Source organism: Bombyx mori, chromosome 26 (genome assembly GCF_030269925.1).
Source record: "Bombyx mori chromosome 26, ASM3026992v2".
In the NCBI taxonomy this organism is placed as follows: domain Eukaryota; kingdom Metazoa; phylum Arthropoda; class Insecta; order Lepidoptera; family Bombycidae; genus Bombyx; species Bombyx mori.
The window spans coordinates 563095-585837 of NC_085132.1; the positions used below are offsets into that span (position 1 = coordinate 563095).

Here is a 22743-nt window from a genome sequence, read left to right on the forward strand (position 1 = left end):
TCTTTCAGTAACTTTTTACAACAAGTATTGGTAAGAAACATTTAGGAAATAATAAATTGCGGCAACTCTCAACACGTCCATCGCTCCACGCAAACAAGACACATATTTGCCTTATTTGGCATAATTCAGCGCACAAGTTCGAAGTGTGGATGGCATGTTTGTTGTTTGCGCGCTTCACAGATATTTTGGCGAATACGGCGTAGTCACATAACGAATAGCGCATAACGCAGTGTGGTCCCAGCATAATGCTGGGACCACACTGCGTTATGCGCTATTCATGTATACATGTAATAAAATTATTTAAAATGAAGAATTATTTTTAATATGGAAACTAAGCTGTACAAGTGGTTACATATAAAACCAAATAAATAAGTTACCTTTGAATTGACAAAGTCAAGAATAATATATCAGCTTTTTTGAAAAGTAAAATATTGACTACTTAAATTTGAATAAAAATGTAACTCAAGCTTCTCTCAAATTAAAAAAATCTTAAATTTAAGATCATAGTACATTGTGGAGGATGGAGATTTAAATGTGACATTGCGAGTAGCCTAAAAAGGTGTAATGGTAGGCAGCGGCTTGGCTCTGCCCCTGGCATTGCTGACGTCCATGAGCGACGGTGACCACTTACCATCAGGTGGGCCGTATGCTCGTCTGCCTACAAAATCAATAAAAAAAAACAACTGACTATGCTAAGTAATCTTTTTTCCGACTGCCGAAGGAGGCTACCGAGCTGCCAAAGTGGGGCAATTTTTTTCAAGTGGTACCATTCTTTGGTACCAAGTAGCCAAGCGTCCTTGAAGGCAATGCTCAACATCTACGAATCCACCATCTCGCAGAAGGAGGCGGCGGAACGACAGAGGGCGAGGTCTTCCCTTTCGGCACTGATCCGGCGTCGTGGAGTCGGGGGCTGGAAGACAGTATACGGTCGTACGTCCCGGCCTCTGTAGGAGGCGCCTTCCCTGCGATGATGGTCATCTGGTGCGGGTGCGCGGCGCGCTATCTGCACTAGCGCACTGCCGTGGAGAGATCTAATTGTCAAAAAGAGCAACCGATTGGCGGTATATCGCGTCCCGACCCGGCAGGCTGGTCCTAGTCCAACGGGATATTCCGGGACACCAGCGGCCTAACGGGCTGCCGTACTGGGGCGGCTGACGTGTTGGAGCCTTCACTCTCCGCCTCGCAGGTTCCGACGGCTGGGCTTCCTCGGGATAAGCTAGGCTGTCTGGGTGAAGTGTTGACCGCGGTAAATGCCTTACCTCACTCGGGTTCTGACCTCTAAAGGGTATCGGACGTTTCGACGAAAGTGTAAGGGAATCGTGTGGGGGTATGGCCCTATATTCCATCCCATGTGCCAATAATCAAAAGATTTGTGTAAGTGCAGTTTAAACGTTACGAAAGAAATTTCCCACTGAGTTTCTCGGCGGATCTTCTCAGCGGACGTTTCCGATCCGGTGGTAGATTCTGCAAGTACTGCTCTTGCTAGGGCCAGTATTAGCAACACTCCGGTTTGAGCCCCATGAGCTCACCTACACGTCAAGGAGAAGCTAAAATAGCCTCTCAAGACTATCAGTATAGTTAGGAGAAAAAAACGAAAGAAATATAAAATAATCTCTACAGAAGCTCCTAACTTTGCAAATTTTAAAGTTGTCATTAATGGAAGGATAAGACTACTATTTGTCTGTCCCGTTGTTAGAGTCCCAGTACTGCTAATAGGCTGGTACCGATTTAAGACATGTTCACGAAAATGACTTCCATGATGATGAAATAACATCGTGTAATAAAAATGAAACCCACAAACATAATTTGGGTAATTACTCATGGAGGAGAGGCCTTGTGAGCTCGTTCAGGTAGGTACTTATAGTTCTGCTGTGAAACAGTAATGTGTTCCTATTTAAAGGGTGCGGCAGTCGTGCTGCCATACATACTACTCTTCAGTGGCGTAGCTAGGTAACCAAGGGCCCTGGGGCAAATTGAAAAATAGGGCCCCACTGCTATGTAAACTGATTAGGTTTTATCAAATAAAAATATGAAATATACAATTACTTTAAAAATGCTAAACTACATAAGCTCTTTTTTGTGCACTGCAGGGCAGGTAATAAAAATAAATTAAAATAAAATAATAAAATAATAATTAAAAAAATATTGAGGTTCGAAAATATGAGCATTTAGGGTGCCTAAAAAGAACAAATTGATATGTGAAATGTAACAATTTAACATCAGTGATTAACAATCATCTCTAGCTTCAAAGTCTAGTTACGAAGGCCATAAAACCTTCACAAAAAAAAGTCATCCCTATGGTATACCATAGATTACGATGACTTGTCGCCATTTTGCAAGAATGTCAGCCAAATCATCAGAACTAGTGTTTTAAGATTTCTATGTTATTTCAAAAAAAACTGAAGTGATTTTGTGTTTGAAAAGTTATTATTGTTGATCTTCAAAATGGACCGTTTTATAAGCATGTGGAAAGTGCGTGAACTGGCCGACAAGGTGTAAGTATTTACAAAAGTAATCATAAAATAATATATAAACCCAATATTGTATAAACCATCTGTTCATAAATAAAGTTTAAAAAGTGTTTGAAAATGACCATAAACATTATTTGTAATTTTTTTGTTTAATTCCAAATACATTGTGTTTTTTTTACATTCTATGCCTATAGCTGTTTAACAGAATTTCAAATCCTCATCGTAATTACTTATGTATAATTCCATTATTTTCACGTGTATATTCTAATACCTTACAAGTGAGAATGTTGCCAACATAATTGTGTTATATCATTAAATCCATTTATTTACCTTCATGTTATTGTATTGAATTCAATGAATATGATAACTTTTTAGATAATGCTTATGGTTGAGAATTGATTTTAAAAGTGAAATACATCAAATAAAACTTATCTGACCACTTCTAGGACTCAAATCAAATTCTTCCATTTACCGTCTAACATAGAACATTATTCTTTTTTTAAGTCTGCAAATAAACCTAAATCTGTAAACCATTAAATCACCTCACAAATAGAAAAATACTGTTGATCAAATTGAATAGTATATAGTGATAGCACTTGGTTATGGTATTCTAATGAACATAGTAGATATTCACTGTAATATCCATAAATACAGTTTCTCCTTAAATGTTATACAAAAGCAAAAATCTAGAATTTATCTAACATATTTTCTTGCTATAATAGATTCATTATCAAATTACACTCCTAAGTGTATGTGTTAAACAATAACTTATTTTTATTAAGTACTCTTTTACAATCATTTGCTGTAATATAATTAAATTTCTATAAATACTAATAAAGAAATAATTGGAAACAAATCATGCATGGTCATCTGGCCCCAAATTAGCTATCCTTGTGTTATGGGTTCCAACGACTAACATACATACTGATATTACTTTTTTATATAATACACTAAAAAAATAGATAATAAACACCCAGACAAAGATCAAACAAACCTGTTCATCACACGAATATTAGCCTGATGTAGGAATTGAACCCACAACCCTTGGAAGAGTCAGGGGTAACAACTACAGTATTACTGATCCAGTCATTGAATACTGAATTTTTACTATAAAGAAATAAAGATCAAATTATGTTTGCCCAACAGGAGTGGTTTCCCCAGTCTCTGAGAGTGCAATTACCACATTGTTGTTGTTATTGTAGTCCTAGGGTAGCCTACTGGTGGGCCCTCATAGGCTGCTTCCACTTCACCCTGTCTTGCACTTGCTCCTTAACATCAATCCAGGTCAGGCCGGCAATCCTCATCTCGCTCTCCACAGTTTTACTGAAGCACCTCCAAAGAACTGAGTAAAATTAAATTTTACTTTCTGGTACCATACCTCTACCTCTGGGGCTCTAACCTGAGGACGTAGCTAACACTAACCTTAGCTAGCAAGAGCAGTGCTTTACAGAATCTACCACCAGATTAAAAACGCAACTCACTCAGAAGATCCGATGAGAAACTCAATGGGCTGTGTCTGAGGGTTCTGATCTTAATGAGCATTGAAGGCCATTTACCATCAAGTGGAACATAGGCTATCATCAACAATAACTAAATAAAAGTACCTCATAGCTAGCTCGTATTTAGTGACATTACAGTATAAACAGAAGGCCCTGCATCATGTGATGCCTTTGGCTATACTTTATTTAATGCCCAAGGATAACAGTGAACACTTTTGCTCTTACATCATTGTCTGGGATATCTTCTCATCTAGAATGAAGACTAAAAATATGATTATGAAATAACATAGTCATATTTATTCTCATGGGATGTGATTGTCTGGTTACACTCTCTTATCATCTCAAACACATCTTCGTGATGATCATAGTTAAGATATGATACATTTGAACTAGAAATGTATTACATTTCATGTAGTGTGTAACAATATATTAATACATTTCTAGAATTGCATTAGGTCATTTTAGAAACATTGATAACATTATCATGTGCTTACACAACACATATCATGTCTGATCTCAATTGGAATTACATGTTTACAATAATTATTGAATAAAATATGATATAATGATAATAACCATATCTAGAAAATTTCAAATATAGGTAAAAAAATATATATTTTGTTCAATGAAAATCTGTCTGCATCAATAATTTAAATTAACTGAAATAAGTTAAAAATGTTTGCACCAATAGGCATCTTCATATAAATGAGGTTGAGTTCAGGTTGTCTCAATTATAATATATTGCATAACTGCTGTCTCATCTTTCAAATTGGAATACATGAGTGATTTGCAGCAGAAACAGGATACTGGTGCTTACTAGTGCAGCCTTACAAAGCACCCATCAACTAGTAAAAATGCAATATTTTTATTTAAAATTAGTTTTATGGTTAACCTTATGTTTTTTTTTATTAATTAAACTGTTAACATACTTTTAATTATATCTACTTCTTTCGAAAACTGAAGAAAATGATACTGTTATTTAATTAGTACAGGCAAACCCATTTAGTTTCTTGCCGGATCTTCTCAGTAGGTGCGACCCGATTTGGTAGTAGATTCAGTGAAGCACTGCTCTTGCTAGCATGGATATTTAGTTTTTGCTTAATACTTTTAATTATCATTAAACCTTCACATACTTGTGTGTAAACTTATATAAATTAGTTGATTTAAGAGAAAGGTCTAGTCTGCCTCAAGGCTGATTTCCAACATAGTATTGGTTACCAAACTTGTTTACACTGGCTCGACCCACGAAGTGAATGTATATGGAAATACCGAAAAACATAAGCGAAAATTTTAGGTCCCACTTCAATAATATTTTCTTATTTTTAATTTGTTGCAAAACCCAAAATAATATTTAGTGGAAAAAAAATTCATAAGATTTTGCACAGTCTATTTACTATGGATTCTTTGGACAGTTAAATTTTAGTCTAAAATAGCTTGTTCTTCCAATATCAACTCTATAATTAATTCAAAGAAAATAAAGAATCGGAATGATTCGACCTTGAGATTTTAATAGTCGTGGAATACATAACAAACGACCATTAACGAATAATTATCATAAAAAGTTATGCGAACATTGAGAATTTAACATATAAATTTTGATCGAAAATAGATTTTAATACTTTTCGAAACTACGGTATTGGCAGTAATTAATGAATGAACGGTTTTTTTTTCTTGAGTTTAAGCCTTAACTTTTTTTTTATTTCTTAATTGCGAGACGATCATAATATTTGATTTTATGCAAGGTTTTTTTTTGTTATAGAGCACTCAAACTTTATAGCTTAGATTCCTTGCTTACCTGTTTACACATGCATCAGCGTGAGCTGGCCAATGAGCTTGCCCTGTCCTATTGACACAAAAGTTACCAAGGGTGGAAGTTTCAGGGAAAATATCTCCACAATCCATCAGTCAGTAAACCTCACACACCGCTTTAAACCGTTATGCGCTTATGACCCAAAAGTATATCGTCAATTTGTACTAGACCTCACCATACAGTTCACCATTTATTCGGTTGCATTAGTCATATAAAGGAATTTACAGATCATTACTTATTACTAGTGGTCGCCCAATGGTCAAAATACCTGAACTTTTGTATAAAATAAACTTAAAACAAACAAAAGGATTCCGTCCGACGGGGGACACATCAAAGGAAAAACAAAATCGTTTGTTTTTATATATCTCCGAGAATTTTCTTATTTATTCACCTTTTAAACCTTCTCTGGACTTCCACGAATAATTCAAGACCAAAATTAGCAAAATCGGTTCAGCCGTTCTCGAGTTTTAGCGAGACTAACGAACAGCAATTCATTTTTATATATAGAGATTATAAGTTTGAACATTATTATGGTTCTATTGTCACATTTCTATAATTAATAATCGTTATTCTATAATCACCATAGACCTATATAGTAGGGACACGACATATTGTTCTATACGTACAATTGCTTATATAAATAGCACCCATTTTGAAGGCACATACATAAACATATATCTATCTCGTTCTTACTCAGCACTTTAACTCGCAGGAAAACAATATAACAGTATTTCAGTGCGTACATAAAATGAAAAATGAATATACGTAAATATCTCCGTCTCCGTCTAATGAGGCCGAAAATCCGCCATGTTTAGCGCGCCAAATGTCATTGTCACGTCAGTTCGGCCGTCTGTTTTGGGTTGTACATTATTTATTGACTTTGATATCGATTTAATATGATTGATTATATAAAATTTCATAATTTATCATGCTTAAAACATACAAAAATAATAATTAAAACGTATTTTATAGGATCTCAAGAAAGTCGATGCCCTAAAACTATTATCTATATGTATTTAAATTCATTATGGAGCCCTCATCCGAAAAATCCATTTTTCGGTCGGAATCTATTGATCATGACACTAATCATAAATACCACTTTAAAATATGTCATCAAAACATATTTAGACATTCTGTTTAGATATTTCGGGAAAAAGGCTACCGACAAAATCTCTTCGGAACCATTTAAATAAAATAGTTTTATTCCGCAGTGAGTAAAACACTATTGTAAATTTGTTAAATATTTAATAATTAAGTGATTTTAGAGAGGAAGTCACAAGGAATGACGTTTGTAATTAATGAATAAATGTTCTGTAGGTGTTTTTTTTTTCACGCGGTCCCTTGATAAGTTTAAAATTTGAATCACTCTCAAGCGAAAGTGATTCAAATGGTGCGGCGCACCTTCCTTGGGGTGCGCTGCGGTAGTATGTTACGGACTTTAGAGTCAGCAAAACAATTAAAATAGATTGTTATAGTCTAAGAAAAACACGTACTCAAAATACGATAACATTTAGCATGCTAGTAATGGGCTGATGGCTTTGAACTACGCCATATCTTTATGTTTTGCGACAAACGACAACTTTATAAAATCAGTGTAGCAACTTTTAAAAATCATCATATCGTTTACTTGGCAAATTCGAAGGACGAACTTGTCTTAGATTTCACCCATCTAAATCATATCATATTTGCACATAACAATATACCTACTTACTTCCCATTAAAGTATAAATTCTACAAATAAATAATACTCAACAATATTTAAAATAAAATGAGCCAAGAACGTTTATCGATAAAACCTGATAACATTGAAATCTTTTGTACAGCACTAAAGCCGCCATGTTTTGTGGCCAGATGACGTCACAGTGGCACGAAATTTTGGTTGACGTTTCATTTCCATAGGTTTCCTACTTCATTGATAATCACAGATTTTGCCAAGACTAAACTATAGATAAATAATATTAAAGACAAACAATGTTAAATTCAATTTCCATCTCAATTTGATCACAGACTTTAAACAATAACATAAGTTTGACAATAAACAAAGAGTATATTATGTAGAGTAGAGTATATGTGTCGTGTGATACATGGTAGTGTGTGTAATGTTTTCTTTATTGATTTAATGTATTTATTCTGTTAATAATATTTATCTCTAAAGTAGTTAGTCTAACATATATTTGTTTGTGCTGTTCTTAAAACCACAGATTCGCGTATGGAAAAACCGACCAAATTTATTTGTATTTAGATTTAGTAATTTTTTCCCTCTCTAAGCACCTGTCATTTTTTAAATACTTTGACATTGACAAAATCAATGCCAAAGGCGTTGGAGCCAAATTATCTAAAAGAAAAAGAAGAATGCATAATTTTAAAAATAAATTAGCATTCTGCACTTCTTCTTTATGTTCTCTATAAGTGTGGGAAATTTCATACTCCTCCGTCCGCGCAATTTTCGTAAAAAGGGATACAAAGTTTTTGCTTCACGTATTAATATATAGATTACTTATTATATCAAACTATCGAGACGTTCAAAATAACATAAATGACTGTTTCCAGGACAAATGTAGTAATGAACTACACAGAGGTCGAAGGAAAGGTTCGCGAAGCCACCTCTGATGAAGCTTGGGGTCCAACTGGACAACAGATGCAGGAGTTGGCCCTGGCCACCTTCACGTACGAACACTTCCCCGAGGTCATGTCGATGTTGTGGAGGAGGATGTTGCACGACAACAAGAATCATTGGAGAAGGACTTATAAGGTAACGCGACAGTCGATAGATCATCATCATTTCAGCCTATCGCCGTCCACTGCTGAACATAGGCCTCTCCAATAGATTTCCAGTGCGACCGGTCCATTGCCACAGTCGATAGATAATACACATAAATTAGTTATAGATAAGCAACTCAAGGACTCAACAAAAATGTTTACGGGCGTCGGCCACTAGATGGCTTCTCTTCCATTAGTTTTTCATTGCTCCTGTTGATGGCAGTAACATATCGCCTATCCTATATTTTATTTTTAATGAAGGATTTTGCAAATTTTCAGAAACCACAAATTGATAAAATTTAATCAATTCGTCTATAACAAATAAAGACTTGAATGATTTATTAATTTTATATTTTCAGTATTTAGTTGTACAATAATTAAATGCCTTAACTTGAACAACATATAAGTTTGGGGGCATCCGCTACAAATCAAATCAAATCAAACTTTATTAGCTAAAACACGGTTTACAAAGTTGTTGATAGTTATTTTATAGAAAAGCATGATTCTACCAGGTCAGCGTGCAAATATTATTCAAAATGATTTACATTAAATGCAGTCAGTAAATATATTAATTAATTAAAATATCAAACAAAAAAATAAATTAATTGAATAAGAATTAGTTATTTATGTCATAAAACGAAAACAAAGAACAGAAAAAGCGAATTTAAAATTAACATAATGATTTATCGTTTAAAAAATCGTTAACTGTATATTAACATCTTAAGGTTAATAATGTTTTCTAGTTCTTTTTAAATAAAAATAATTGATTTCGGTGCCATAGAGTCGCTAGTTTCCACAAGATGTCGCTAGTTTCCATACAAAAATAATATTTTCACTAAGTATCGCAGTTGCCATCACTAGTTTTGATTATTACAGTGCCTACTGCTACTGAGCTACTTAGTCCGCAACGGCTCGGAGCGCGTCGTGACGTCAGCCAGGGAACACATCTACGATCTGCGCTCGCTAGAGAACTACACGTACGTCGACGAAGTCGGCAAAGATCAGGTAACTACTAGAAGCATCGCACGCGGCGGATAGTTTTGTTCGTCAGTGATGTATTCAAAATGTCCCTTTGTTTCACTCTCTCGTTACGAAACTAAATAAGGTATAAATGTAAAAATTCACGGCAATCGATTGCTACATGAAACAATGAAAAACTGCTAACCCATGCATCTTTCACTGGTGGTAGGACCTCTTGTGAGTCCGCACGGGTAGGTACCACCACCCCGCCTATTTCTGCCGTGAAGCAGTAATGCGTTTCGGTTTGAAGGGTGTGGCAGCCGCTGTAACTATACTGAGACCTCAGAACTTATATCTCAAGGTGGGTGGCGCGTTTACGTTCTAGATGTCTATGTGCTCCATTAACCACTTAACACCAGGTGGGCTGTGAGCCCGTCCACCTATCTAAGCAATGAAAAATAAATAAAAATCCCGCTGAGTTTCTCGCCGGATCTTCATAACGGGTTGCGATTCCGATTCGGTAGTAGATTCATTCGCGAAGCAGTTGCTCTTGAGTTGTTAGGTCTCCTTCGGAGGCGCTCGGGCAGCTGTTAGCAAATCCCACTTCTCCTGGCGGAGGCTTTGCTCGCCCACCTGTCCTGGTGAAACTGGGTAGTAATCTATACATGTAAATAAAATTTGGAGTGTCTGATTGTAGTATTGGAATAACCGCTTTTTACTACATGCATATGAATATATATATACGGTACATACACCAAAATAACATTTTTTACAATTTTTGTCTGTCTGTCTGTCTGTTTGTTCAGGCTAATCTCTAGAACGGCTGCACCGATTTTTACGAGACTTTCATTAATAGGTAGCTGATGATATAAGGAGTAACTTAGGCTACTTTTTTTAGACTAGCTTCGCCTCGCGACAATAACTGCGGGTAACGTCGCGGGACTCGGCTATCAATAATAAAATTTAATGTTTCCAAAGCGAAACGAGGGCGAGTCGCTAGTCATTCATAAAATAATTAAAAAAAGGACGTGCTAATACGATCATGTTTGTAGTTTTGGTTTAGGAATATTAGTATCGACATTGTCAAGTCATACATAATATAGTGCTATGTGATTGTATGGTAATATGAAACTGTTAATCGAATATTTTTAATGATATTATTGATATAATTATGTTTGTTATCCAGGGCGTCAATGTGAGACATAAAGTGCGCGAGTTGATCGATTTCATCCAGGACGACGAGAAGCTCAGGGAGGAAAGGAAAAAAGCCAAGAAGAATAAGGACAAGTATATTGGTAAGCTCATATTAGTACTTAAACTTGTTGAACCGATCTTGGAGATGAGACAAGTGCTCATGTATTCTATTGCAGTGTTGTACCGGAAGGCAGTAGTTTTACTTTGCTCTTGGCATTGCTGACATTTATGGCCAACAGTGACCACCAACTTATATAAGTCGTCGTGGCCTAAAGGATAAGACGTCCGGTGCATTCGTGTTCAGCGATGCGCCGATGTTCGAATCTCAGGCGGGTACCAATTTTTGTAATAAAATACGTTCTCAACAAATGTTCACGATTGACTTCCACGGTGAATAAAAATCAAACCCGCATAAATTATAATTTGCGTAATGACTGGTGGTAGGACCTCTTGTGAGTTCGCACGGGTAGGTACCACCGCCCTGCCTATTTCTGCCGTGAAGCAGTAATGCGTTTCGGTTTGAAGGGTGGGGCAGCCGTCGTAACTATACTGAGAACTTAGAACTTATATCTCAAAGTGGGTGGCGCATTTACGTTGTAGATGTCTAGGGGCTCCAGTAACCGCTTAACACCAGGTGGGCTGTGAGCTCGTCCACCCATCTAGGCAAAAAAAAACAGTGATCACCAACTATTAGATGGTGGTGGTGGTTTTGTATGCTCACCTGTCGATTAGAACAATAAAAGAGTATAGTTCTTTGCGAGCAGCACTACATGACCATGTACAAGGGGAGTTCCACCCTTCAAACCACCATACTGCTTTGCTTTAAAATAGGCGAGGTGTTAGTACTTACCACAAGAATCCCTCTCATTGAGTCCGTGTGGTTCAATGAAAAAATATTACATAAATTGACACACAATTCTTTTCACATTTTTATTTATTTCTCAATAAACTTCAATGCTATAAAATATTTTAGTTCAAATGAAAATTTATATATCTTTAGCTACAGACATAGTCCAGGCTACATGTCTGCCATTGTTAATGTCCAGGAGCTACATTAACAAGAAATGATCAAAGAAGCTCGTTGATGAATGTAAAATGTAATTGAACCCGGTTCCAGGCATGTCATCGGAGGCGACAGTGCTGGGGGGCCGGGGGGGGCCCGCCTGGGGACAGTACAGCGACCGCACCGGCTGGGGTAAGATGTACACTTGTTTTGCTCAGTATCTACTTTGGACTTTATACATTAATTTATTTTTTTAACACCATTCTATGTTTCGTATAAAAAATGTATAAATCTAAGTATTATCACTAGAGGTCGGAGTAGGTAAATTGATTTAAGGTCGTTGACGTCAAACGTAGAGGATAATATGGATATGCCTTCAAAATACCGGAACTTCATGTTTATAGTGATATTTGTTCCGGAATTTTGAAATTAGCATGAATCTGTGTTTAAGGTCAAAAGCGTATTATTAATATTAATCTACGCTACCAGTGCTAGCTAATGGTGAAAGAAATCAGTATTTTATTTTATAGAAAAACACCTTGGAATAGTTACGCCGTATTTTACTGGTGGTAGGACCTCTTGTGAGTCCGCACGGTTATAGCGCTGGCGCTCTGTGTGACGGTATGTTACCATAGTAGTACAACACATCTCGGCGTCATAGCTAGCGCTCTGACGCGCGCTAATTACGCGTTCTGTTTGACGAAGCCTTTATATCTCAAGGTGGGTGGCGCATTTACATTGTAGATGTCTATGGGCTCCAGTAACCACTTAACACCAGGTGAGCTGTGAGCTCGTCCACCCACCTAAGCAATAAAAAATAAAAAATGGTGCATGTACTTATGTACGCGCGTAAGAAGTTACACTTTATTTTTATTAAATTTATTTCTTTCTTTTTTATTTAAAATTTAATCAATTTGAAAAAAAATCGATTAAACAACATCCTCAAACACGCATATTGGACATCCCTTTTCTTGACATCGAAGAAATTCGGTAATTCTCGGTACGGTTCGGAAAGTTCACCTGCGGCTATATTCAGACTCGCCAAGTTACATCGGTCGTATTGTAATGAGCGATTTAGTGGGCAACTTCATTTCTGTTAATTTTGTGTCACGGTGCGCGCGCATCGTAAAATTTTCACTCTCATCAATTTTTCATAACGCGCCTAAAGAAATATAACTTCAAAAATTGTTGTCCCTTTCTGTTGAATTAGAAATGACGTTTGTCAGTATGAGACAAAACTTAGACAGGGCTTTTTGTTACTTTATCTCATAAATATATAAATTGTATCCGATGAGGATTAAAAATATTTTTTTCAATTTAAAAAAATAATCATTATGGATAAAATGGCATGTCCATATTATAATATCTTGACGCAAGTATATAAAGTCAATCTACCTACTCCGACCAATGATTATCACTCAATTAATGTAAGTACTATCACTATCCTAAATCATCTCTAGAAAACTAGTTTCGGTCCCAACCCGGGGGAGCTGGCTGCAGCCACATGTCAATTGTCATTTACATGTTTGTCAGTTTATTTATTAAATGCTCTTGTAATTTGATCCTAAGTACACTTCCTGTTCAAAATAGTTAATCCTTATATGCTAAGAAAGACTGCCGTTATGCAGAACAGCATTTAGGACAGATAAATGTAGGCTTGTGGACCCTCTAGTGGAGTGTGTAACGTGTTTGTGATCTGTCCTTCCAGAAGAACCGAAGGAGCGGAATGACGACGAGGATTACGAGAAGGAAGGAGATTCAGACGGAGACTACGCCCCGAGGAGACCCAAGTACGTCTGACTTGTACTTGCGACCCAGTTCCGCATCCTAACCCACCATTCTACATCTGAGATTTTTCATTAATATTGTTACGCGCTGGGGTTCGGGATAAATAAAAAATTCACCAAAGTACAACTTAAAAACTGTATTCAACACTTAAAACACTTAAACACTTCACAAACACTTTAAAACTCTCAATCCGCTTGTTCCGCTTCGCTTCAGGTGATCCTTTCGCTGTATCGCTTCGAGTAGTTCCGATTACTCACTGACTGCGTGCCATCCCTACAAGCTTTTATAGTCGATACCTCATCCCTAGAATTATCGAGAATGCTCCACACAACTCTAGTCGTAGCTTCCGCTATCTGTCAATAGATGGCGTTGTAATTCTCGAGCATTCTGGATTCTTCGATATTCGTTCGACTATTCGGCGATAGATGGCGTTACTCTTACCGGCGTAACAACATGTTCATGGTTGTGTTAATATAATAACAAGTACGCTGATGTCCATGCACACTTCACTCAATGTGTACAATTCAAAAGAAATCATAAGTACAGTGAGCTCAGTACGGATTTTTTAACTTCTCGATCACGTAAAAGTAAACTAAAATTAGTATGAAGTTGATCAGGGTGCCTACGTTTGCCGCTAGGGGCGCTGTTCCAACTCGATACAAATTTGAGTTAACTTTTACGCTATCGAGAACGTTAAAAAACTCGCACTAAGCACACTGAGCGGTTCAATTTTTTGGAGCCTACGATGAGATGTCATGCTCTGGTGACATATACGTCGAGCTTAGAACTGAGACTTCGATTTCGTGCTTGGGAATGGACACTTAACATCACACGTGCCTTGACCTAAATATAACTTGAGCAGTATCTTTTATTTTATCATTAAAATCTTTGAATGTAGTAGGAGAATGAATGAATGTAGTACATGGTAGGCAGCGGCTTGGCGCTGCCCCTGGCATTGCTGACGCCCATGAGCGACCGGTGACCACTCACCATCAGGTGGGCCGTGTGCTCGTCTGCCTACAAAGGCAATAAAAAAAAAGAAGCAGTAGAAATAATCACGAATGCTGTATCGTTTCAGAGAGTCCGTGTACCGGGACTCCGAGGTGGTCAACAGCAGCCCTCCGCCCTCCCGGAGCAGCATCGCCAACAACAAGCCGCTCAACATCAGCCTGAAGAGTCCGGCCAAGGCCAAGTCTTCCACGCCCTCCAAGAAAATCGATTTAGGTACGAGCAACCCTCTGACCCTGGGCTGCAGCTCGCGATGCCGATCCGGGCAGAGCACACCCATGGCTGCCGGCCAATGTATATTCTAGTTTAACTTTACTACTGAAGTTACTTCTTCATTATGGGAGTCGTTCAAAAACATGTCCATACAATCTATACTAATACATAAATCTACAGTAGTTTAATTCCCGATTCTGCAGACAGAATGGAAAGCAGTCGACGTCGCCCCAAACACGTCATTTCTAACTATGCTTGTAACTATACTTGAGACCTTAAAACTTGTATCTCAAGATGGGTGGCGCATTTACGTTGTGGATGTCTATGGGCTCCAGTAACCACTTAACATCAGGTGGGCTGTGAGCTCGTCCGCCCATCTAAGCAATAAAAAAAAAATAAAAAAAAATCGGATCCTCGCGATCCACTTCGTGCTTTTAGGTACCTCAAGCACCGGTCACCGTTCTGGGTGAACCCATCGCTTGCGACGAAGGGCTCGACGAGTAAATTAACCCACAGACACAGCCCACTGAGTTTCTCGCCAGAACTTCTCAGTGGGTCGTGTTTCCGATCCGGTGGTAGATTCTGCGAAGCACGGCTCTTGCTAGGGCCAGTGTTAGCAACGTCGTCAGGTTAGAGCCCCGGGAGCTAACCTACTAGTTAAGGCGACGCTGATATAGCTTAGGTAAGAAAAAAATCAATGAACAAACTGTTTGTTGCGCAGGCGCAGCGGCCACATACGGTAAGACGGCCCCGCCGACACAGAGCGGCCACTCGCACGAGTTCGAGGACGAGCTGTTCAAGACGTGTCCAGTGACCACACAGCCGCACGCACTCAACCCGCTCGAAGATGATTTTGATCCGAGGTCAGTTGAAATAAGCTCTTTTTAAATGTTTTGATTTGAAACATCTATAGCCGCACGTATAACCAATTTTTGGCGTGGCGACGATGCCGTGGCGACGCGTCGCCATGCGCAATCGACTGCGATTCTCTCCCACTCGACCCGGCGTTAAGCCATCTCTCTCGCTACACTGAGCTCGGACACCTATAGTGTATACTCCGTAGTGTATACAGTGTTGCTTACTGCAGTACACATAACCTGTGTTTTACTTGAAAACAAATTATTTTTTCGTAATATTTTATTTTATCATTATGACATATTTAGTTCCTATCACAATCTGTTCTTTTCTGCATATTACTTTTACAAAATTTTGTCGATGTTTCACATCTGCCAGGCGTCCCGTGACGGCTCACATTTTTTTTTACTGGTGGTAGGACCTCTTATGAGTCCGCGCGGATAGGTGCCTATTTCTGCCGTGAAGCAGTAATGCGTTTCGGTTTGAAGGGTGGGGCAGCCGTTGTAACTGTAACTATACTGAGACCTTAAAACTTACATCTCAAGGTGGGTGGCGCATTTATGTTGTAGATGTCTATGGGCCTCAGAAACCACTTAACACCAGGTGGGCTGTGAGCTCGTCCACCCATCCAAGCAATAAAAAAAAAGTGATCATCATGCATTCATCAGACTCAAAATATCTAGGATTCTCCTGTGACAAGAATAAATACATGCTAAACACAAAATGTCTTTGATAATGATACATGCTCTGAACGGTACTCAAACCTAGACCCCATGATATGGTTGAGTCACGGACCGTTACACTTACAAATCTATCAAATTATCTGATGCGTTTGAACAGTAAGGCGACCAGCGTTATGTCTGCTGTGTCACTGTCACCAATGTGTCCTCTGTCAGTGCACCTGTTTGCGTCTCTGTGGCTTCTCGTGAACATCAGCTGCCCCACGCAGCACCGGCCCCAGCCGACCTCCCCTCTCCCTCCTGATGATCCAATGCCCTGCCACCCAAACGAGTTTTGAGAAGCATTAGGATACTCAAGCGACTTGAACTAAATAATCAAATCTATGTATATATAAATGAATTGCTGTTCGTTAGTTTCGCTAAAACTCGAGAACGGCTGGACCGATTTGGCTAATTTTGGTCTTAAATGATTTGTGGAAGTCTAAAGAAGGTTTAAAATGTAGATAAAATATGAAAATTCTCGAAATCAAATAAAAATAACAATTTTGTTTTCCCTTGGATTTGTCACCCGTCGAACGGATTCCTTTTGTTTGTTTTAAGTTTATTTTATACAAAAGCTTAAGTCTTTTATTTATCGATTGAGGCAGTACGAAGTCTGCCGGGTCAGGTAGTTTATAAATAAATATTTTCATTATATTTCAGAGCGGATGAAACATCAAAAGAGGAATTCGGTGACTTTGCCAATGCCTTCGGTTCCGCGGCGCCCACCCCGGCCCCCGCCCCCGCCCCCGCCCCCGCCCCCAGCAACAACAACGACGGGTTTGCGGACTTCACCAGCGCCTTCAGCGACTCCGCGGACGACGGACTCACCGCGACCATGCACGGTCAGTACGAGCCTCAATATGTACAGAAAATCAATGACTGTTACGCTGAAATAGCCTCTCAAGGCTTTCAACTTAACTGGTAGGAGAGCTCACGGGGCTCAAACCGTACAAATCAACGAGCGATAACTGGCTTTAGCACAGACTTACCAGAGCCCACGCTTTTTTATTATTTAGATTGATGAACGAGCTCACCGCCCACCTCGTTTTAATCGGGTTCGGAGCCCATAGACATCAACGACGTAGAATCGGCCGCCCACCTTGAGTCATTAGTTCAGAGTCTCAATTTCACCGTACATCAGCTGCCCTTCAAACCGAAAGGCATTTCTGTTTCGCGGCAGAAATAAGCACGGCGATGTTACCTGACGGAACGTCCTACCGCCAGTAAGCACCACTAAACGGATGCCGCCACATTGACACGCGAGGTGCTGTTTGAAATGAATTGGTGCACCAGCTGTCCCGACCTTCAAACAGCAACCCTCACCACCGCACCTAATCAATATATACTCTGTTCCCAGCGGCCCCGGCGTCGAACCTGGACCTCCTGAGCGACCTGTCCGTCTCGCCCTCCGTGGACAGTCTCGCGGCCACGCTGTCCGCCGCCACCCTGCAGCCGACGCCCACTGCAGGTAAATTATTTTCTCTCATTTTATTTACACGTCTGTGGTCTGCAATACTGCGGCGCTACAGTCAAGAACCGGCACGCGGCAAACTTGGTGAATGTCTTCCTGGTAAATTATATATGGCATTTTGACTGTCGCATTGTGACCACAGACACGTATGACAAAAATAAAAACGATTTTTCACTTCCTAAATTAAACGCATAAAAATAAATAAATGTAAACTTTAAAGCTATGGACATAAGTACTATAAGTATTTTAGTGTTATTCCGAAAATACATGTGACTGAAAAACGTTCTAGATGGTAGTGCATGTTAACGTAAGCGTCTACACGTAGAACCTGAAGTCTGTGTTGGGCACATTAAGGCATCCTGTTTGCAGGCGACGCGGCCACCCCGCTGCAGAGGAAGCTGCTGCAGGCCAGCAAGTACCTCGCGCACACCCTACAGAACATCGGACTCATCAAAACTGAAAACGACTTGACGAAGGTCAAGAACGGCTTCGAGAACCTCATGCAGTACCTCCCCGGACCCATCACCGTCCAGAAACTGTTCAAGGCCGACGAGTTCGTCATCACCGACCAGCTCATAGAGCCCTACTCGCGCCTGCTGTGCGCCGTGGTCCGGCACCTGCTGCCGCAGTGGCCGCTGTTCAAAGACAAGGTCGTCAGCTTGTTCCTCATCGAGGAAAGCTTCGAGGTGAACCACGAGATCCTGACGGTTCTGTGCGGCTGCCTGCGCACCGAGAGCAGCGCGGCGGCGGCGGAGGCGCTGGCGCACCTCGCGCTCCGGTACGTGCGCAGCGACGCCGTGCTCGCCGCCCTGCTGCACCGCGGCGCCGCACCCACCCCCGCCCCCGCCCCCGCCGCGCACTGGGACACCTACCTGCAGCTGCTGGCCACGTTGCCGGAGAGGGTGGCCAACAGGATGGAGACCAAGACCCCCAAGGAGTTCTCGCAAGAAAACTACTCCAACATCCTCATATTCCACATCGTGCGCTGCATCGACTACATGTCGGACAGCACGTTCTACCAGGGCTCCAAGTACGACCTGTCCTATCTGTCGCAGCTCATGTCCAAGGTGCTCGTGAACTACTACATGAACGGCACCAGCGCGCCCGTCACTAACCTGGTGGACGTTCTCATCGCCTGGTGCAGCAACGAGAACCAGGACAAAAACCGATTTGTGAAGCGGAAGCTGATACAAGTCCTGCTGGCGCACTCCAGCCGCCAGGCCATAGAGAACCTGTGCTTCCTGCTGCTGCGGCGCTGCCCGCTGGACTACCGGAGCGACCGACAGATCATCTCCAACATCCTCGGCGACAACTTCGACGCGAGCCGGGACTGGCGGGAGATCCTGTCCTCCAAGGTGCCGTTCTACATCGTGCCGAAGGACTACCGCGACACCACCGTACCCGAGAATCTCATCTACTTCCTGTCCACGACCAGGAACAGAGCCGAGAACCTGTCCGACTTGATCTTGCGGCTGTCCCACGTGTGGGCCGACGTCAAGTGCAGCGACATCTCCAACCTGGACCAGCACATGTACCTGAGCGAGCTGCTGGTGCTGGCCGTCAAGTACCGGGTGATGCTCTCCATGAAGCACAAGGCGTACTGGGACCTGGCCGAAACCAAGGCCGTCCTGTTCAAGGGCATGGGGAAGCACCTGGACGTCGCCGCGCAGGACTTCCGCTGCGTCGGCATGGCCACCATCGAAATCGTGCTCAAAACGTTAGCGGACATAGAGACCAGCGACAAGGAAGCGCTCAAGTCGCTCAGCTTCGACTACAAGGAGATGGGGGAGAACTGCGTCGAGATCCACAGGATACTTCTCGACGTCTCCAACAAATGTCTCATCGACATCAACAGGAAGATTCCGCACAAGTTCAAGTTGAAGCTGCCGAACGTGGGCGCCACCCTGGACCGCATCGCCGAGGCACTCTGCGCCGAGGGGACCCGCGCCGTCCACAACACCATCGTCACGTGCGCCGTCAAGACGCCCCAGCAGACCAAGGAGATCGTCAAGACCATCATATCGGTCAAACTCGACGCTCTGGAAAAGGAAGGCAGGCCCGTCGTGGAAGACCTGGACTCGGACGACGACCTGGAGCCCTACGACCTGTCCAATGACGTCTCTGTCAACGCCAGAAAGCGACCCGCCTACGTCAGGGATCTACTCGAGAACCTCGTCGAAGCGAAGGACGTGGAAACCTTCGAGGCTTGTCTGGAAGTGGCGGAGGAACTCGTCACGAAACAGCTGAAGAACGAAAGTCCCAAGCTCGCGATCGACCTCATGGACCTGTTCGTGCACCTGGAGCCCAAGTACAGCGTCGACAATTTTGAACAAATCAAATTCAAGACTTGCGTCGCGATCGTGCTGGCGCGCCCCGCCGCCGCCGCCCAGCATCTGTGCAAGGAGTTCCACACCGACGTCGGCCGGTACTCCATAGCCACGAAGGTGCTCATGTTGGACATCATCGCCGAGTCGGCGCACCGGCTCTCCAACACCATCAGCGACAGCGCCGCGGAGGGCCGGCCCGAGGCGCCGCGCCCGGCCGACGACGCGGTCCCCCCCGAGGAGATCATCCGGCGGCGGCTGATCAACAAGACGAAGTACTACCACAGCATGAAGCCGCACCCGTTCTCGCAGGCCAAGAGGAACGAGTTCGCGAAGGTCGCCGACAGCTTCTTCTACCCGCTGCTCAGCGGCTTCGGCTACAAGCAGCTCACGCTCAGCCACCACAACCGGCGCCAGGACGCGGACGGCGTGCTGCTGCTCAAGTACCTGTCCGTCATCGGCAACGTGCTGCTCGCCTCCAAGAACTGCCCCAAGTGCGCGCAGTACTGCTGGGAGGTGTGCGAGCTGGTGCTGCACCTCCGCTACGCGCCCGACGCGCGCCTGCAGGCCTGCGTGGTGGGGCTGCTGGGCTCCGTAGTGCTGGCCCTGCCGCAGACCATACTCAGGAGCGAGTTCTTCGAGGTCATGATGGAGTTCCGGGCCTGGCTGTCGGACTGCGCCGCCAACATCGACCTCACCTTGAAGACGGGAGGCCCCGCGTCTGAGGCGGCCATATTCGCCGGACAGATACTGGCGCTGATAGAAACCAGCTTAGCTGACTCTAAGTAGGCGGCGGAGCGCTCGGAGCCGGGAACGACTTCGTGAAGACGCGGAAGTGTCCGCCCCACCCTCGGGGCTGCAGCCGCGCCGCCGGCCCGCGGGGCCCCGGGGCTCCGGAGCGGGCCTAGGGACCGTGTTGTGTACCGTGTCGCGTACTGTCGGCCAATAAACGTATCCCACTGATTATGTAGTTGTAATTATCCCTCCCGCGCCGCGCCCGCCAGTCACATGTATTTGTAAATTATAATCGTGTTTAAATCTAAAAACAACGCACAGGGCTACAACCGATCCCGGTGAACTTACTGGAGCCGGTGGCCAGCCAACAGACGGCGCTAAAAACGACGAAAGCGGCCACGAAGCTGGGCGCCACCTGGGCGGACAGCACCGGCGCCATCAACATCGACGTGGACAATCTGCTGGGGCCGCGCTCGCCCCGCCTGGCCCCCACGCCCTCCATCAACCAGCTCAAGTCCACCCCCAGCAGCCCCGCGCACGCCCCCCGCCAAGCCAACAACAACTTCGCGCCGCCGCTCAACAACGCGCGCCCCCTCTTCAACCACAACTTCCTGCAATGATATCCGCTCTCGGCAGACAGGTGCCAAAAGTGTTAGTCAAGTTTTGGAGCAATGGTTTTCGCATCTCCTCCTCCGCGCCTCCGGACCACACCCGGTCAACTAACTGCTCTATGTCACGGGGCGCGTGTGGCAACTCAGCTCAACTAGATGTCTTCTATTGACTCGTACCGTCGACGGTCTGGAGGTAATGTCGGAGGGAGAGGACGTTATGTAAAAATAACAAAAATCATTGCTTCACGACTGTACCGTTAATGCGTTTGAAAACATTTGAAAAGATGTAGGCGAGCCAACAAACCCACGGCTCCTTACAAAGTTACGAATTATTCGCAAAACCCCCTGTATCTTTTCAAAGTGTATGTTTGAACGTGCTATTGATATTTAGACTTAGTAATGAAAGTAAATTTTATACCTTTTCTATAAACGTAGCGCGAGGTCGGTCGTAACGAGAAACGTTCCTTTTTTGTGTGTCGGTACGAGTCGCGGCCCGTGACGTCATAGCCCTGGTCGCTACGTCATCAAATAACACTAGATGATGACCGAGCTTTGCTCGGCTTTTTTTTTTATAACGCCATATTGTGTCTTTAAAGTAGTAAAAATAGTATTATTATTCGCCAATAGATGTCGGGAAGAGTCATAAAGTTGATTATTGAAAACACGAATAAAACAACATTATCTGAAAATAAATCGTAGCTAGATCGATTTATCGCCCCCGAAATCTCCTGTATACTAAATTTTATGAAAATCGTTGGAGCCGCTTCCGAGATTCAGATTATATATATATTAATATACAAGAATTGTTCGTTTAAAGGTATAAGATTGAAACAAACGATTTTAGTTGGGGGCCGCGATGGGACCCGACCGAAGGGGTTGCGGGGGGGGGCGCAGGGATTGTAAAAGGACGTTTTTCGTTTCGACCAAACTCTGCAGAAAATTTAAAGTAGAAAAATATCTTTAAAAGTATTTTCGAAGTACCCACATATATATAAAAATAATATATTTATGTACAATGGTGCATATCATTCTTATCTTTAATTATGATATTATTTTATTTGTTGTTATGAAGAAGAAATTAGAATATATTTTACTGTTTTTTTTTTAAAGTACCTTATTCGTCAGAGAAAGCCATATTATATATTATTCGCGTTTTCGCAACTATCTTTTGACATTCCTGTTTTTTACTTTGTAAATGTTAATAGCGTCCCAGGGAACTCGTGTTAGTCGTTTTAATTTATAAATGTACTTAAAATATCCGGTTTCGATAAAAGTTAAACTGTTCTTTTAATGTCCCTTGTGTACCGGAGGGACACTTG

The 22743-nt window shown here is 42.1% G+C and overlaps 1 protein-coding gene across 1 annotated transcript; it reads left to right on the forward strand.

Annotated features, from left to right (window-relative positions):
* Positions 1–2281: 2281 nt before the first annotated feature.
* On the forward strand, positions 2282–21041 carry LOC101745112 (telomere length regulation protein TEL2 homolog). Its single transcript, XM_038020707.2, has 11 exons — positions 2282–2495; positions 8331–8532; positions 9417–9545; positions 10687–10795; positions 11812–11889; positions 13406–13487; positions 14564–14709; positions 15428–15569; positions 16944–17125; positions 17641–17751; positions 18124–21041. The coding sequence occupies exons 1-11, from the start codon at positions 2446–2448 to the stop codon at positions 20865–20867; spliced, it is 3975 nt and encodes a 1324-aa protein (XP_037876635.1). The 5' UTR covers positions 2282–2445; the 3' UTR covers positions 20868–21041.
* The last annotated feature ends 1702 nt before the right edge of the window (positions 21042–22743 follow it).

Coding starts and splice junctions, on each gene's coding strand:
- LOC101745112 (XM_038020707.2), top strand. CDS start 2,446: ATGGACCGTTTTATAAGCATGTGGAAAGTGCGTGAACTGGCCGACAAG. Junction 10,796..11,811: donor GAATAAGGACAAGTATATTG/GTAAGCTCATAT, acceptor ACCCGGTTCCAG/GCATGTCATCGGAGGCGACA. Junction 15,570..16,943: donor GAAGATGATTTTGATCCGAG/GTCAGTTGAAAT, acceptor ATTATATTTCAG/AGCGGATGAAACATCAAAAG.